General features: G+C 37.7%; 3 protein-coding genes across 8 annotated transcripts in view; 1 reads left to right on the top strand and 2 right to left on the bottom strand.

The window, feature by feature from the left end:
- Positions 1-1,372: 1,372 nt before the first annotated feature.
- On the top strand, positions 1,373-8,270 carry LOC140792076 (uncharacterized). Of its 3 annotated transcripts, none has more exons than XM_073142899.1 (9): positions 1,373-1,722; positions 1,814-1,926; positions 2,481-2,688; positions 2,774-3,293; positions 3,363-3,614; positions 3,829-4,020; positions 4,095-4,169; positions 4,271-6,721; positions 7,710-8,270. In XM_073142899.1, the coding sequence occupies exons 1-9, from the start codon at positions 1,577-1,579 to the stop codon at positions 8,016-8,018; spliced, it is 4,266 nt and encodes a 1,421-aa protein (XP_072999000.1). In that variant the 5' UTR covers positions 1,373-1,576; the 3' UTR covers positions 8,019-8,270. The 3 variants fall into 3 exon arrangements, with proteins under 3 accessions (XP_072999000.1, XP_072998999.1, XP_072999001.1); XM_073142898.1 differs by having other exon boundaries at positions 1,814-1,929; XM_073142900.1 differs by lacking the exons at positions 1,373-1,722; positions 1,814-1,926 and having other exon boundaries at positions 2,562-2,688; positions 2,769-3,293.
- A 423-nt stretch (positions 8,271-8,693) lies between these two features.
- Positions 8,694-13,239, bottom strand: LOC140792077 (probable magnesium transporter NIPA6). 2 transcript variants are annotated; one of them, XM_073142903.1, is made up of 9 exons: positions 12,839-13,239; positions 12,687-12,743; positions 12,487-12,577; positions 12,240-12,400; positions 12,015-12,142; positions 11,789-11,926; positions 10,759-10,851; positions 10,560-10,677; positions 8,694-9,279 (listed from the first exon to the last, which is right to left on the bottom strand). In XM_073142903.1, exons 1-9 carry the CDS (start codon positions 12,999-13,001, stop codon positions 9,149-9,151), a joined length of 1,080 nt encoding a protein of 359 aa, XP_072999004.1. In that variant the 5' UTR covers positions 13,002-13,239; the 3' UTR covers positions 8,694-9,148. The 2 variants fall into 2 exon arrangements, with proteins under 2 accessions (XP_072999004.1, XP_072999003.1); XM_073142902.1 differs by having other exon boundaries at positions 8,694-8,996.
- Positions 13,240-16,230: 2,991 nt separating this feature from the next.
- LOC140791880 (transportin-1-like) overlaps positions 16,231-18,712 on the bottom strand; it is a 39,290-nt gene continuing 36,808 nt past the window's right edge. For all 3 annotated transcript variants that reach the window (XM_073142591.1, XM_073142588.1, XM_073142589.1), the window contains 4 exons: positions 17,175-17,226; positions 17,025-17,093; positions 16,886-16,945; positions 16,231-16,798 (listed from right to left, as the gene is read on the bottom strand). In XM_073142591.1, coding sequence (XP_072998692.1) covers positions 16,715-16,798; positions 16,886-16,945; positions 17,025-17,093; positions 17,175-17,226 — 265 coding nt within the window. In that variant the 3' untranslated portion in view covers positions 16,231-16,714. The remainder of the gene's footprint in view (positions 16,799-16,885; positions 16,946-17,024; positions 17,094-17,174; positions 17,227-18,712) is intronic.

Raw genomic sequence — 18,712 nt, 5'->3', positions numbered from 1 at the left:
CTCTATTTAAAACAATTGGTTTCTCGACTTGAGCTCCCAACTACGTTACTAAAATGTGTATGTTTAATGCATTGATGCGAATCCAACTACATTCAAAAATTTTCACGGAACAGCATGGATCAATGTGATACTTTTCTTTTCTTTTCTAAAAAAGAAATTAGTAGTGTTGGTGGTGATATTAAAGAAAAACCCTATATAATAATAATAATAATAATAATAATAATAATAATAATAATAATCCTCTAAATTTTATAATTCTAATCTAACGTAGCCAGTTTAATTCTGTAGACTGATTATTGCCTTACAACAATAAAATTAGAGTATCAAGCATGATCAAACACTCAAGCACAATAAAAAAAGAGGAGATATCGCGCTTGTCCAATTGCAGCTGCCATACAGCTTTAGTCTTGAAGGCGAAGCTCTCGACAAAGGAGAGCCCCTAGATGGAGAATCCAAGTACATCAGTGATAGAGTGCAACAATTTATCAAAATCCATATGAGAACTCTATTTGAGTTGTGAAACTAAGAGAAAGAAAGCAACAAAGAAAAAGATAACAAGATGGGGATGAGCGTGCTAAATCTGCTGGTAACATCTGCAAAATTGAAAATCCTATTCTCTAAAAGTCCAGATGAAGGCAGTAGAGCAGAGGGGGGGTGAAGGCGAGTCGGGCTCGAGCGTCTACAGCTTGTTCCGATGGGCCATGACCAAGGCTAGTGAGATCCACAACAACCAACAGTTGGTGTAAACGCAGCGATGTAGAAATGTGGCAAGCGAGATCCTAACCTCCGACGCAAATGACAGTGAGGCAGCAGGAAAGGGAGACCAAGGCGAGATCCGCTACCTAGCCTCAGTGCTCGGCGTAAACAATGGATACACAGAGAATCAAGGAAGGGATGGCGGCAAGATGGATGTCGTTGTCGCCAACGATAATAGAGAGGTGAGAGTAGACGGTGATGGGGATAGAGAAACCGAAGAGATAGAAAAAAAAAAAGAGAGAAACTGAGGCAAAACGCCAAAAGCAAGGAGAGAACCATTGTAGGAAGGGAAGGGGGAGATATATACACATTCTCTCATAATATATATATATATATATTATTTGATTAAATTATTAATATAATATAATTGTTAAAAAAATAATGTACATGATAATATATTTTAAAAATAAATAATTACTTATTAAATCGATAATATCTTTTAATTTTTTTATATGTTTATTATATTTTGAGTGTCTAATTAACCATTAGATATCAAACCGATTGGTAAATATTTACCCCACAAGCGACTCAATAATAATAATAATAATAATAATAATAATAATAAAAACCCTATTAAGTCTGACAAATTTCTTATTTTTCCTTCGTTCCGCGAGAACGTTCTGGATTGTGTCATTAACGACTTCTCAGCAAGATAGAAATACGAGAAACAAAACTGCAATAATTCTCGCCCCCCCACCGTTTGTAAGTGCACAAATCGACCGTCGTCTTCCACTTCTAAACCCTAATCCCCAACCTCCAACCCTAAACACCCGAAGCTCCAATCTCCCGCCATTAGAGGTCAAACAACACACACGAAGCCATGGAGGGCTCAGGCGAGCTCCAGTGCGTGGGGAAGTTGGAGATATCAAATCCGAAGCCCGTCGGATTCCTCTGCGGCACCCTTCCTGTCCCCACCGACTCCACCTTTCCTCTCTTCCAATCCGCTCTCGTGCCTCCTCCCAACACGTATTCACTCCCCTTTGCCAAGTTCGCTCCTTGATTCTCTATTCGATCTCTTTGAGTTGTAATTTCTTGTTTGGTCTCGTTGTTGTTGTAGAATTGGAGCTCCGAGGTATCAGATGCTGCCGGCGGAGACCGACCTTAACACGCTTCCGCTGCTTTCTGATTTCTCCGAGAAGGTCTTCCCTTCTGCTGCTAGGAGTAGCGAAGGTGGTAATGTTTTCCTTCTCTCTTTTTCTTTTGTTTGTTGTTGCTTTTAATTTACAAGGAAATTTATTGTAACTGGTTAAAACATCCATATCTTGCAGATTCGGAAAGAAAATAGAATTTCTTGTCTGGATTAATTAGTTTATCATCAGATGGATGTGCAGGTGGTGAAGTCTTCGTCTATATAATATTTTGGATTTGCAACATCAACAACATCCCTTTACGTTCTGAACATAGTGATAGTGAGACCATTAGTTTGTATGCTTTAGTCTGATTTGATTTGGTATCATGCTTACTTTACTATCACGGTACTGTGTTCATTAAGAAGTCCCAAATGTATGCCATTGTGATTTATGAGTGGTAATTGTTTTGCGGGCAGTCTTTATTTATGTTTTAGGTGATTCAAAATATAGATATAACAATTTAAATATATATTATATATATGATTTCAAGTATGACATAGTGGAAGTTTACATTTAAAGGTCTCTAAAGATATTGTTATGCAATATCCAAACAATGTTTCTTTACTATTTGCTTACCGATTACTCCATCCTCAGGTTTTCACTATGAAAGTGGGCTTGTTAGCCAAAATTTGTCACGAAAATGTGAAGCACTCGCTGTGTCTGGCCTGACTGAATATGGGGATGAAATTGATGTAGTTGCTCCAACTGACATCTTAAAGCAAATCTTTAAAATACCTTACTCTAAGGCCCAATTATCTATTGCAGTTCATCGTATTGGAGATACCCTCATTCTGAATTCAGGGTATGCTGTTTAATGGTTGCAGTCTAGCTTCCATGCTGAATATATTATATATCCTTATATCTTGAATCCTTTGTTTGAAGGATAGACCTGATCTTGAAGAAGGAGAGAAGATGTTCAGAAGACAAAATAACCAATCTAAATGTTCTGATCCTTCTATTTTGTTGAATTTTGCAATGCACTCCGTGAGAGCAGAGGCCTGTGACTGTCCACCAAGTTATCAGCCATCAACAGAGAAGAAGACAAGTTCCACCATCTTACCCGGACATTTCATACATAAAGACGACCCTTTTGTGTCTTCAACAACTGCCAATGCTGGTCGAAAGACTTCACAAGGGAGTCCCGATAACTTCTCTTGGGGAACACAACACAACAAGAGTAAAGGTAAAAGACCAGAGCCCACAAAAAAGGCCTCACAGGTTGGTGAAAAGCACCGATGCCCTGTACAAGAATCTGAGAAGCACAGGAGTGTTGGTAGCAATGGCTTCTTGAGGGTTTTATTTTGGGAATTTCACAATTTCCGGATGCTCTTGGGTAGTGACTTGCTTTTATTCAGCAATGAAAAATATGTTGCAGTAAGCTTGCACCTCTGGGATGTTTCACGACAGGTAAGGCTGGGTTGCTTAATGTTTCACCTAATCTGCAGGCTCTATTTCATTCATTAGTTCATATGACAGGTGACTCCATTAACCTGGCTTGAAGCTTGGCTTGACAATATCATGGCAAGCGTCCCTGAGTTGGCTATCTGCTACCATCAGAATGGTGTTGTTCAAGGTTATGAGTTACTGAAAACAGATGACATTTTTCTGCTTAAGGGTGTATCGGAAGATGGTACGCCTGCATTTCATCCACAAGTTGTCCAACAAAATGGCCTTTCAGTGTTGAGATTCCTTCAGGGTAACTGTAAACAAGACCCTGGCGCCTACTGGGTATGGAACCTGAACTTCTGGATGTCTCAAATTGGAATGGCTAATCAACTGATTTTCATCTCTCTCCCCCCTGTAGCATACCTACATATATGCATATACTAACTATTATTTTAATATTATGTATTCATTACTTGCGTGTGTGAAACTTTATCTTATTCGTTTTTGTGATTAAATATATGAGATTCACAACTGAACTGATTATATACTGTGTCAGCTATATAAAGGTGCAGGAGAGGATGTTATACAGCTGTTTGATCTATCTGTCATACCCAAGACCCATTCATCTGATGATCATGATACCAGATGTGCCACTTTGCCATCTTTGATGAACAAAGGGAGAAGGGACTCTTTGTTTTCGCTTGGAATTCTACTCTATCGTGTTGCTCATAGGCTATCCTTATCAAAGGTATTAAAATTAGTGTAATTCCAGCTTTCTGCCACATAGATTGGCTGATTATGAACTTTGCTTCCTTGATGCAGGTACTTGATAATGGAGCAAGGTGTGCGAAGTTTTTCAAGAAATGCTTGGAATTTCTCAGGGATCAGGATCACCTAGTATGTTGACTTTCTTACTAGGCTATGTTAATTTCCAATCTTTTGCCTTATTTATAAATTCTTAAATTGTAACTGTAAAAATGTAATTTGTCATATGCTAGGTAGTCCGAGCATATGCTCATGAACAGTTTGCAAGACTCATCCTGAAATGCTATGAGCAACTGGAATTGACATCAGAGTCCTTTCTTCTAGAATCCGAAGTTTCTGTAACTGATTTAGATGATGAATCTTCAGAATTTACTCTCGAAATGCTTTCTTCACAGCCCCAAGAGGAAGGTGCGTCTTATGCTGCTGAAGATGCAATTTCAACCAAAGATGGTGCTGCTATACTATATTCAGGGTCAGAGACATCTGGTACGTCGAAGTTGGCAACTGATGCAATTTTAACCAAAGATATTCCTCTGCCTGCAGCTGTAGAAACAGAAATTTCTGCAGAAAGCTTGAATAGTTCCCTAACTAATGATGCATTGGTTATGTGCCCAATTGGAAATTCTCCTCATGTAGTTAGAACACTCTCTGATCCAATCTCCTCTAAGTTGGCTGCAATACATCATATATCCCAAGCTATCAAATCTCTTAGATGGAAGCGCCAGCTGCAGAACATGCAAGGAGATTTTAGTGACAGTGAAAATAAGATGCACGAAAGATCTTCTGTCGATTTCTCTTTATGTGCATGTGGTGATGCAGACTGTATTGATGTTTGCGACATCAGGGAATGGCTACCAAAATCCAAAATGGATCATAAAATGTGGAAGCTTGTTCTTTTGCTGGGTGAATCTTACTTGGCTCTTGGGGAGACTTATAAGGAAGATGGACAAATTCATCGGGCACTAAAGGTTGTCGAATTAGCATGTCTAGTATATGGATCAATGCCTCAACATCTTGAAGATGCTGAGTTTATTTCATCTATGCCTAATAGCTTATCGTATCTGAAATTCAATGGAGATGAAACGACAAATTTGGTAGTAAATAGCACAAAGGGTTTGAGCCAAAAGTTCTTTCATGATGATCTTGCTTCTGACCAGTTCTCTCCTACTTATTTATTTTGGGCTAAAGCATGGATGCTTGTTGGGGATGTATACGTGGAATATCATAGATTGAAAGGTAATGAAGTTCCGATAAAAAAAGGAACAATATCAGGTGGTGGGCTAAGAATGTCAAATGAAGTTGTGAAGGAGGTCAAACGTCTTACAAAAAAGCTGGGGCAGTACAAGCAAAATTGCAGCACTTGTTCCTTGATAAATTGTAGCTGTCGGAGTGATAGGCAAAACAGTGGTGACAGCGCAAGCAGTAGCACTGTAGACACCTCCTCCTACGGGAGAAAGAAAAACAGAAAATCATTGAGAAGAAACCCATTTTCACACTCAAAGGGAATACAAGAAAGTTCAAATGTTTCTGAAAATGAGCAGTTGCAGAGTGCTACTGATACTCATGATTTGATATCAAACACTTCTGAGCTTGAAGACAACTCTATAAACACTGCTGTAGTACATAGTGATCATGTCAAGGAAATCAATGCTAGAGGTGGTAGAGAAGTAGTCAACTCCAGACTTTCCAATGAAGATGAATTGGAGGTGAGAAGTGGAGGTATTTTTGGGTTTCTTGAAGGTCCTCTATACGGAGATGTCGAGTACAACCTGTCTTCTGCTGCACATTGTTATGATGCAGCTAGGAAAGCATTGGCTGGATTTCCTATGCATTCAGAAGAGTTCTACACTATTTTGAAGAAGAAAGGCTGGGCGGCCAATGAACTAGGTCGTTACAGACTTGAGAATAGGGACTTAATCAGTGCTGAAACTGCATTTGCAGATGCTATAAAAGCATTTCAAGAAGTTTCTGACCATGCAAATATTATACTGATCAACTGTAACTTAGGCCACGGTAGAAGAGCTTTGGCTGAAGAAGTAGTATCTAAGATGGAGGAACTCAAAACATATGATCTCCTTCAAAATGCATATAGCCAAGCAATAAAATCTGCTAAATCGGAATATTTTCAATCACTGAACTACTATAGTGCTGCAAAGAGAGAACTAAGTTCTTTTGGCAATCGGGTTGATAAACTTTTGTACAGTGAGGTGTATACACAGTATGCTCACACATACCTGAGGCTCGGAATGCTTCTGGCAAGGGAAAACATTTTAGGTGAGAGCTACGAGAGTAGTTTTGATGAATTTCCTAGTGATGGGAGATTAAAGAATAAAAGCAAAGATAACATTTCAGCAAGTGATGCTTTTAGGGAAGCTTTGTTTACATATGATTCTCTTGGTGACCTTCGCAAACAGGAGTCTGCTTTTGCTCATTTTCAACTTGCTTGCTACCATAGAGACTTGTGTTTGAATTTCTTGGATTTGGATAAGAATGAACTAAAGCATACTACAAGTGAGAACAAGTACCGTCAAAAGGCTAAGTGGTATGGTTCTCTAGCAGAGAAAAGTTTTCACAAGGCTATAGAATATTATGGTCCGAAGACGCATGCTACCATGTATCTAAGTATACTTCTGGAGCAGTCAGCCCTTTCTTTGAGCTTCTCAAACTCATTTCGCTCCTACACGGTATGCCATTCTAGGCTTGTTTATATGTTAGTATAATAATGGCTGTAATCATGTTGCACAACTAAAACAACCAAGCCTTTAATCCCAAATAATTGCTTTGACCTATGTGGATTCTTTTCCTTCACTCATTTCTTTTTAGTGGGAGGCCTGTGTAGACTTAAACTCTATCATGTCTCTCCTTTTCAAAAGCCATATAAATGTTGATGTCCCCTTCCTCCGAAGAACAATCTATTTGAAAGAAGTGAGTACTCCATATTGATGCACTATGTAGTAGCCTTTGGGAGTTTGGGCATGTCTAAACTCTAGACCGTCTTAATGGATTGTCACATAACCTATCCTTTATAATTAAGTTGTTTTTATTTATTTATTTTTAGCATTATCATTCATTGTTTTATCATTTCTAGTGATTTTTTTTATCTACCTCAACATCCTAATTGTGCATTTTCTTCTAGTTGCTCAACATTTAGATTTATTAAGCACTATTGGTCTTCTTTATCTAAACAAAAAAAAACCCTACTGGTCTTTTAGTTGTATAAAATTTTCCTTTCAGCTTTTTAGAAGGTATACGGTAACCACTTCTCCATTTAAGCCATTCTGCTCTGAGATTTTCATTTCAGCTTAAACTTGTGCTTGGGTTATGATCAGCTAAGCGAAATCTGCCCTTGTCGTGATGACTAGGACTAACAGAAATGTGGGAGAAGGGATAGGTTTGTAGAATTCTTCAGGATAGCAATTTGTTGATGATGAATCATGAGTAGGTAAATATTCCTGGATCATACATAGAGGAACAAGAATATATAAAACAAAGACCCACTACACCTATCAATCAAGAAAGTGACAATTGATTTCTGTCATGTCAGTTTGTTGCCGTGCTATGTCAAGCAGCATCAGCCATGTGAACTTATCTTTCTTAAATGCAAGAAATGTTGCTTTGGCACTTTGTGGCTTTGTCATCTCATGAAAGACCCAAATTCTTCTTCTTTTGTAGTTTCTGGAAGCTGCAATACTCCACCTACTAGAAGGTCGCCATGTCGTTGAAGCTAATGAAGATTGCCCAAAAGATGATAAGGACCTCGAACTCACCACAAAATTTTGGAATCAATTACAAGTTCTTTTGAAGAGTATGTTGGCAACTTCCCTTTCAGGGAATACCAAAAGAACTGGTTCCACTAGTCAGGCAATTACATGCAATGGTGCAGCTGGAAATGCTAGCAAGCTGAGGGAGATGTATCGCATGGCACTAAAATCAACCAGTTTGGTTCAACTGCATGCCATGCACAAGTTGTGGATCTCTTAATTTCTTGGGTTTGGATTCCTAATATATACAAGGGGCAAGTCTTACCTTGTCCTTCTATATATAATCCCTAGATGAATTTCACATATTAAAATTGAAATTTGCACTCTGTTTTTGTAAATGTTTCTTTGTCTTACATTGACAAGTATTTTATGCAAATTTCCAACTGTATACAAGATGTATGATCGACGTAACTTCAGGGTTTTTCTGTTCTTTTACAAGAAATGATAACTTACTGATTTTGTTCAAATTAAATCGATGCTGCTCGGATTCTAACTTTAATATCAATATCTGAGTTGGGACTTTTCACTTCAATTGATGGAGCTCGCTTTGGTTTCTAACAGCGCAATTCTTTGATATACTCCAGTTAATTGAATGTTCTTTTCATTTCCCCCTTTTTTTTCAATTATGTTTGCTAGTGAAAACTGGTTAGGTATCAATAAAGTTTTAATGAAATATAAAGGAAGCAAAATTATGTACCCTCTTGTTCACTTGTGGACTGCACGAGGAGCCGCCAGACCGGCTGGAGCGAATCCTCTCGCCCGCCACCACCAAATTGCTTCAACCTCGACGGCTCGACCTCACTATATTAGAATAAATTTATATTGATCCCACAACCAAACGGGTTTGCATATGCTAAAAGAAAATGTACCAGGAGATGTTTTGGGTCATTCTATCTTTGATTGATCCAAGATCAAAATAACTATTTTCACTACTTAAAAAGATGGACTGTACAGTGTATATCAAATTACACACCTGCAATACAAGACTGGTCCTGTTGCTCTAGCATAAACTGGGTCAGAACAACGGCTACAACCATGAATAATAGCATGAAAGACTCAAGGAAAAAATTGCTTCCAAGAAAGACAGACAAGGCTTGTTTAACAAAACATAGATCATAGGGAGCTACATTATATGTAACTGAGGCCAGAAAAAAGGAGACTCGCTTAACATCACCAACCAACAAGTCCTTGTGTACATCTGCAAAATTTTGAGATAACTTAGAGCCAACAAAAAACCAAGACAGATCATGGGACTGTAGGCGATGAACATGCATGGGGAAAGGGGGGTCGAGTCTCCATTGGGCCACATTTGTGAGTTCAGTAAGAATCAAGCTACCATCCATGAGCTCTCTAAATAAAGTAGTCTTGTCGCACAACAGCAATGAAGTCATTGGATAACAAGTCGTCATCTTTGAATTTTTCTACCTCCCCATTCCCTTGGATATGCCAAAATATTCTAGGAGATAGTGGTGTATACAAATCTACAATACAAAATGAACATTTAGTCACTCATCATACATAGTATCAGGCATTTCTACAAGTATGTTTTAATAAATCATAGTGAGGAATTAAACTCTAATTTTCTACTGAGCAGTGGGGAGTTTGTCATTTCCTCCCCACAAGCTCAGTGTTCAATTAAACATTAATTCTCCTGAGCAAGACTTAGTTCCAAAAGAAAAGTTCCTGCATAGAGGTTTTGCAGTCCTTTATTTTGCTGATATAACTAAACTCCAAAAATCAATCTAGTATAATATATCAGTAGCTTCTTGAAATCATCTGCATATGAGTCAAAGGAAAACAGTAGTACATCCATACATATCCATCAGAAACTTAATTGCACCCTTGATGCTAACAAAATGTTGGGTAGGGATAATGGCTGAATTGCTAAATGTTTTAGAATTTCATTTATGCAGTTAGTCAAAACCCAAAGGATGATAGTATTTAAAGTTCACTAGTCTAGATATTTGAAATCTTCTATTGTTGGGAAGTGAAAAAAGTATGGAGGGATAGACATATATATGACAAAAAAGAGAGAAGGATGATGTACTTCTAACTAGCCATGCCAAATACCCACAAAAAAATTCTCCAATTTATCCGTGATTAAAGAATATTTAATAATAAAATATCATAATTTTATTGGAAGTATGAATAATAGGAAACTTGATAAGAAATAACATAATTTTCATTCATTATTTAATCTTAGTTGTCTGGCTATTAGGGGTGTAAATGACCGAGCCGACTCTTGCTCAAGGTCGGCTTAAAATTAGTTTCGAGCCGTAATTTGATGTTTAGACTCGGCTTTGCTCAACTCGAGCCAAGCCCAAACTTGATTAGAGGAGGAGGCAACGGCGACGGCGGCTTATCAAGCCGAGTCTGAGCGAGCTGGCTTCGGCTCAGGCTCGGCTCGAAATTAAATTTTGAGCCCTATTTTCTATTTAGACTCGGTTCAACTCATTACGAGCCGAGTGGAGCCCAAGCTGAATATGAGCAGCTCATTTATTTTGACAGCCCTACTTGCAATTGCATGAGCTCAAAGTATGGCATCCTCCAATTCATATATTGTAACCAAAATATACATGTAAGGCCAAAATTTATCACAAAAAGAAAGACCAACAACATGAAATGCTATTTGATTTATACATGTTTATCTATTAAAATTTGCAAGATCAGAAAGAGAATTTTTTTGGACAAAAAATCAGAAAGAGAATGAATATTGGAATAAAACAGTATCTCTTACAGCATTAAGATAGCAATCATGTACCTGTAGAGGAAGGTGAGTCTGGTTCTCTTGTGGAATGCAGTACCGTAGTGCCAGAAAGCACTGTAATAAAACCACAAATCTCAGATGCAATACTGCTTGCACTCTGTCCAGACCAGTCCTAGACAATTGGAAAGTCAAAGTTAGTTTTCTCTGGAACAAAGCCAAACCACCATGTATAAGCTTTTTGGATCAAATATACCTTGAACATGATGGCACTTGCAAGAATTGTTAGAGTTGTGAACATGGCATAGTAGATAGGAGAAACAACAGCAGTATTGAAAGTATCTAACGCCTGAAAATATTGGAAAGTAAATATGAAATCATAAGCATTATTTGGATCTCAGAAATGATACCTGTAAAGGTGAGAAAATGTATTATCCTGGATAACTCCCACATTAAAATTCACATAATCACATTGCTAGCTAATTAACATACTCATGAGGTAACCACATATTGCAGAAGAAATCTAACAGTAATGGCAATCCCAGATTGTCTCTGCATCATAAATTTGCATACAACAATATCATAAAAAGGTAGCTCATTAGGTTTTTCCATTTTCAAAATCAGATGTTTCTAGAAGAAATTTATATAAAATGAGGTGCATTCTGAAGGTGATAGTATCACTGTCACATAGAACATACAGATGAATAGGTGAATTTGCAACTGATGGCTGTCAAGCAACTTCTACTACTGCTACTAACCATGTTTTCACAACTAGTTTAACCCTTTTCTCTATACTACCATGAATCAAGATCAAGCATAGAAATTACTATGAGTATAACATCTGATAGGGAGACCACTAAGTTTCGAAGAAAAACACCTACTTTAACAGTTAATTTTTCTACAGAGAATGCACTTAAAAAATGCTTGTAAAGATTTCAGCTCTGTGGTTAAAGGGATCAAATAATTATTTCCTATGTAAATTGATAGATATCTAGGCAAATTCTAGAAAATGACAATTTCAGCAATTTTGATTGAGTTCAAACATTGTATCGATTAGTGATTACATTACAGAGAAAATTGCTATATATAAAATATTTCATACGAGAAAGTTGTAATGCACTGGAGACTAAAATATTGAATTTTAGATATATGTACAAAGGTCTCAATCATTACAGTCAACATAAAAGAAGACAAATTTGCAACATTTCAAAGGAATGTTCAGGCTCAAAATCATAGACAGATCCAGATGGCAGTTTGAAAGTGAATGGTTTGCTTCTCGTGTGCACCTTGTTCAGATAATTTAATTGAATGACGATGCAGGAGACAGCAACCATAGCAAATATCCAGGTCTGGAAATAACCAGTCTGGTTTATTCCCTGCACAGTTAGTTTGATGGCAATGCCTATGGCCTTGATACTCATCACCTACAAAACAACAAGCATACATCAAAACATTTCACCAGAAGTCACAAAAGACAAACACTTAAATATCATCATTAGGAACAACATTTACCGTCAAAGATCCAATTACAGAGCATATACCCAAGTAGACCATTATGTTTGTTTGTCCATACCGTGGAGAGCAATGCAGCATTAGAACTAGCGAAACAGCAGCTGCTGATGCCATGTACAAAAGAAAGGCTATACAAAACACATCATGCAATGAAAGCATGCATAAGGAGTAGTCAATCTCAACATCCCATGAAGAAAAGGAATAACCCAAGGCCACCACACATACCTGGTTGTGTCGCCAAATTCCATATCTGATCCACCGAGCTAGGTGTCTTCTCCTCAGGAGCATGAAGCACAATCACCGTTGAACCCACGATGCAAAGCACACAACCCAACACCCCCATTCTCTGGAGCTTCTCTTTCAGGATAAAATGGGCCAGGACAGCACTGTTCAACCAATTCTCCAAATCAAATTAGCACAAAATGAACAAAAATTACACCTCGTCTTGTTCTTTCTTTCTTCCAATTCCTACCTGACTATGATGCTCAATGCACCCAGCGGCGTCACAAGAACTGCCGGGGCAAAGATGTAAGCCACAAAGTTCGCAATTTCCCCAATAATCACTGCAAAGTTCCAATTTCTACCATAATTCTTTATTGGATTTCCATTAAATCAACCTAAAACAAATAAAAAGGGGAGCAAAAAAGAAAAAAGAAAAGAAAAAACACTTACTGGTCACCATCCCAACCCACCAGAGCGGTTCCAGGAGATACCCATATCCTCCTACACCTACCAAATCACCAAGGCAACCAAAAGGAACGACCTTTCCATGTTAGCACGCAAGATTAATACTTTGGGAAGCTAAAACTAGGGCTAGGGTTTACCGGCCCGTTGCCCGGCGGCGCCGGCGCGCTTGAGGCCCTTCTTCTTCACGATGAAGCTTGCACCGATGAAGGCACTGGAAACGACGGCTAGGAGCACGCCCTTGAGGTTGTCGCCGAAGAGTGCCGACGACGACTCGCCGCCGTTGATCGGAACGGTGTCCATCGATCGGACGGCGGGCGGCAGTTCATCTATGCTCCGACCTCCACGTGGAGCGCATCGGACCACCGGAAGAGGCGGTTCGAGAAGAGAGACGCGAGAGAGAGAGAGAGAGAGAGAGAGAGAGAGAGAGAGAGAGGGAGAGATAGGTTCGAATTGGAATTATTAAAATAAAAAGGCGTTTGACTGGAAATTGGATCCGAGATCGAGGATGAGAGAGAGAGAGAGCGAACGAGGGTTAGCTAGGCGGAGAAAAGTAGTTGGAGTATAAATATAAGTATCTATAAAATATGAGGGTCGTAAAATTAGTAGAATTAATTTGTTGGGGTTAGACCACGAGGCTATTGACCATATTTAAATAAAAGTAGTTGGAGTATAAATATATAGAACAGATCTGAGATTTATTTTCCGGAGCATTTTTCACCCACCTTGTAGTCGGCTATTCTAAATACATACAACCCTAGGGGGAACTCCTGATTATCTGGGATCCAAGGTCTCACCTAGTAGGCCGAGCATTAAAGATCACGAAGAGTTCATCTCCAAAACTAATGATGGACTTGTGGGTTGAAAGAGAACTTTTTTTAATCAGGCTAGACAGGTTACTTTAATTAACTCAGTCCTAAACTCTATGCCTATGCCCGTAGACTCTGATCAGGTTGCTAAATCTCGCGTAAATTTCTCTAGAGGAAAGGCAAGTCTAACAAAAGTCTTCACCTGATTGGCTGGGACACTGTTATCCAACCCAAAGTTAATGGTGAGCTTGGCATCAGGGACCTACGTTATGTTAGATTTTCTTGTTAGCCAAGAGTATCCATAAACTCCTAAATGGAGAAGGTGATTTGTGGACCTAGGTTATGAGGGCTCGCTATTGCATCCCCTATCCTTGGGCTAAAAACAAGCCTAAACATTGTTCCTAGGCTTGGAGGCTCCTTCTTAATGCCTTGCGTGAAATAAGAGGTGGGCTGCTCAAAGTGATTTGCAGTGATAAGGGTTTGGATGTCTGACAGGACCCTTAGATGTCACCCATCCTCTTGGATCACTAGCCTATCTATGTGAACATGAATTACATATCGTCTCTATCTAATGTCTCTGGACCTAATGTCTCGACCTAATCATCAATGGTAGGTGGAATGAAAACCTTATTTACTCAGCTTTTGGGGCCGACTTGATGCATAAGATTATTAACATGTGTATCCCCCTTAATGGTGGAGCTGATCGCTAGATTTGGCGGTCCCGTCTATTCAGGCGTCCTCCAAAACTGCCTATTGCTATCTTCGAAATTCGCTCAGTAAGGAACATTGTTAGGACAGATAAAAAAGTCTCTAAACTTTTAGCATTCCTACATAAATTAAAGCCTTCTTATGAAAGTTTTGCTGAGAGAAACTACCACTCAAATATTCTCTTCGTTCATATGGGGACTTATCATAGATCCTTATTGTTCGGTTTGCTCACTGCATGATGAGACAGCTGCTCATGTTTTCTTTTCACTGTTGAGTGGCTGTAACCCTATAGAGTTAGTTATAAATAATGTTCATGTTGTGATAAATTTAATATAATCTCCTTTGTTTTTTTTAAATTATTATGGTTACTTTATTTATTTGCATATTATACTTGTTCCACGCTGTCGCCCCGAGTAATAACAAGTGGGGAACAAAATAAGTACCAAATAGCTACCCCAATTACTACAAAGGCAAAAGATAGTGCTTGGGTATACCCACAAATATTACCTTTATAATATTTATTATATTCTTTGTATAATACTTTAATCTTTATCACGAAGAACATCTTAGACATTGATATACTTTAAAAAGACTTTATAAAATAATATACTATTAGCTATCGACGGTCATTATCTCTAGTAATTATGACTGGCTTTATATTTTAGAAAGACTTTATAAAAGATACAAGGTTAGCTATCGACGGTCATTATCTCTAATTATTATGACCCGTCGAGCCCATTCATAGGCTTTGGAATAAAAGTTTACCTATTGACTTACCACATATCAAGTTCTGGGAGTCTGAATCATTAACAACAGTTTTGGTATGTATATTCCAAAGTATTGGACTTAACCAATAGAGTTGGGCAGATATGCAAGAGTTTTAAGATTGGGGTTTTACAATTCTTCTAGTCCTTATTAATGAGTTAGTTGTGACAAATTGAATGCATAATTAAATGAGTTTGATGTGATTTGTTCCTAGGTTTTCTTTTCTTTTCTTCCTACAAGTATGCATGGCTTTTGGCTTCTATCTCTTCTTTAGAACCAAGTGTCAGTTTATCACGTGAGCACACCGAGAAGTTTAAATCGGTTTGGTCACCAATTGCAGGACGTCACGTACATGGTTGTCTCTTTCCTCGGATCAGGTTTGCAGAGAATCCACTTTCGTGATCCACAACGACACCAACCTAACTGCCCGAGGTAAGTAGTTGGGGAAAGGGAATTAATTATATTCTTTTCTTTTTAAATTAAAACTTTTTTTTTTAATTAAAAGTTGGGCATGATGTATATTATTTTCTTGGGTACATTATAAAATCAAGGGTTATACAATTCATCAAATTTTCCTGTAGTCCTTTTGTTTGGGTAAGATATTTTGATAAGAATATTTTTAATTATTTAGTATTTTGGGATGAGTAGAATATTTAATTGGTTTAAATAAAGGATTTTCGTAATATTTAAGTTAACCTAGGAATTGATAAGTTTAATTAGCAGAAGTAATAACATATACTTTCTGCACATATTTCATAAAACAAAGAGCTTAATTTGCAAATATAAAAAATATAGGATATAAACAACAAATATGTGAAAAGGCACTGGATTTCTATTAACATTTCACTAAATGATAACGGCTAACAAGCCTAACACAGATCAAGCCAGTCTGATATCTCTGCATATTTGCTCGTCAATAACCTTTGTGCAAAAGTTTTCGAGCGTAAAAATTATATAAATACTCCAGGTAACACTAACTTAAGATACTGAAACAAATGTGGATAAACTACGACCAAGAAAAATGTGTATATCCTTTCCTTGTCATTTTCAGACACTATGAATCCTTGAGAACAAAAAAAAATCTCATACACGGATACACCTCAACAACTGGAAAAATAAAAAAATAAAATAAGGCCTTGTCGTGATGATGAATGTCCTAAATGGTATATATTTATAAACAAATAATATAAAATCAACAACTACAAGAAATATTTATCAGATTTTCTCTCCAAACTATAGTAACAGTAACATATTTAAAACCTTTCCTTTATTATATAAGATGTCAACACACAGCACATAGACCTCTATTTGGCAATCTGAGACACAATTTTATAGAACCTATAAATCAGACAGGTATCCCAAAATGCATGCTAAGTTTGCTAACGCAGCAGTTTCAAACACATTGCACCAAACGGCTCCAAATCATTTCTATGGATACAAAGCAAAAAAAAAAAGGAAGGAATCGGTCTCTCTGGAAGTTGTTTGATCATTGATGTGCCCAATCCCTCGCATTTTCTGGAAAACAACTTTCACTTGTCTTGTGCTTTAGGTCGGTATGTATTAGTCCAGGAAAGACTATCTTTTCAGCACTGTTGGGCATCTAAATCACATGCTTTATATACATCTTATTCCTAGCGGTTGACAAACCAAATGCCAATTAGTACTTCATCTTCCTCGATGGAAGATGAACTAACATGGTACTGAACAGCCATAGAGTAGGATCCTTGGGCACTCTTATACTCCGTATCTTGACAGTCTCTGCATAGCACTTGGTTCTAGTGTGGACATGCACTGTTCCCATGCTCCATTTCCAAGTATCTGCAGCAAGAAAATTCGTTATATTAGCACTAGTATGAATCATAGCCATCAGGAAAGGACTGATAAAAAAAACAAAGGAAACTTTACCTGTTTATAGCCGATCAAAATTTGGCAAATTTCATTGTGTAAATCCTCACTTCTTATGTACTGATAGATGATTGAAATCAGCTAAAAATTACATTAAATGGTAGATCCGAGATTTTCTACATAGAGTTTGTATTCTCACATGCCAACTTGCAATAGCTTTGCAGATGTAAGGTAATGAGTTCACAGCAGTGGATGGATTTGCCTTCACCTAACAAGACAAAAGCAAACTTCAGCATACTTATGTGCAACAAAAGCCTTTAATGTACCATGAAGAAATAAGTGAACACACCATTGAACAAAGGCCACGGAAGGCATCCTCTTTCTCAGAATTGTCTCTTATCCTGCATGGAAAACCTACTTAAGACTTCCATAAAAACCAAAATGTGTGATGGCTGAGAAACAGTTAAATTTCAGATATATCAGCTTTCATTACCTCTTATCTCATCCATGTGTACAAGTTAAAAAATGAATCACATAGAAAAATCGAAAGAACACAACCAATATTTGTGTCTCTGTCAGAAGATTAGGTTAGAAGGGGCATAGTTCTCTGAATAATGGAGGATCCAAGGGGACCAAGTCATCAATGTGGGGTGGGTCAGATGAACCCCTTGGACCCTTAAGTTACTTCATTGGATCCCAGATCCTCCATAGCATTAGAACAACAAATGAATGTCTAGATGGTATAGTCGTTTCTCGTTGTGGTATTGTAAAGTTCCTCTTTCACATATAAATATATAGCTAACCTCCAAACACTAAATAGAAGTAGATAGCTATTCTGGTACTAAAGATGAGTATGTAAACTAAATTTATTTCCAATCATGCACTCACAGCAATCCATTATAATGCTTCTCTGTCACTATGAGTGGGTCAAAATAAAAATCAGTAAGGATGGTGCCTCATGCAAGGAATGATCGTTAGAGATAAGTAAGCTAAGATGACATGAAGGATTCTGCAATAGCATGCAGTAAAAATGTGGGTTCAACTGACATATAATGATTGGGAATTGATTCACCTTTGATAGAAAGATTTGAGTTTAAAAGTCATCCAGGAAAAAATAGCATAATATTGTTCGATAACTAGCTGACCCAAAAGTTTAAGTTGTTAGAAAATGATCATTTTTATATTCAAACACTCCCCACATGAAGGATTCTGCAATAGCATGCAGTAAAAATGTGGGTTCAACTGACATATAATGATTGGGAATTGATTCACCTTTGATAGAAAGATTTGAGTTTAAAAGTCATCCAGGAAAAAATAGCATAATATTGTTCGATAACTAGCTGACCCAAAAGTTTAAGTTGTTAGAAAATGGTCATTTTTATATTCAAACACTCCCCCTCTTCCAAGCTAGAGACATTTTTGATGATAAACCCAAGAAATAGGCTCAATTTAAATGGAGGGATGTTTATATTGTAAATAACAAATAAGCTTAGCAAGAATTAAACTCAGAACCTATACCATGTGACTTAAACCAACTATTCAAAGATGGTTTTTATAATTTATAGTCATGTGATACGGGTCTGATTGGATCAATTCACCGAGACATTGGGCTCGATACAAGCGTCCATGGCAAAGATAGTATTCACTATTTGTGAACTCCGTGACGAATGGACATGACGGACACAAGCAGAGAGGCGTGCGGCAGAACCATGGCAAACGGCAAACGATGTGTCTCTCGAACTGATAAGCACTGAACCGGTCAAAAAGGTGGACGCCCTAGGTTTTGGAACAGACCCATCCCTTAGGCGTGTGCATAAATAGCTGACTCCACTAGGGTTAGGCATATGAGATGGAGTTCGACGCATTGAAACTCTATCATGTCCAACA

Source organism: Typha latifolia, chromosome 7 (assembly GCF_019914945.1).
Source record: "Typha latifolia isolate L0001 chromosome 7, TyphaL0001v2, whole genome shotgun sequence".
Classification (NCBI taxonomy): Eukaryota; Viridiplantae; Streptophyta; class Magnoliopsida; order Poales; family Typhaceae; genus Typha; species Typha latifolia.
Note: the sequence above shows the minus strand (reverse complement) of the source record. Positions and strands in the feature narration are given on the sequence as shown.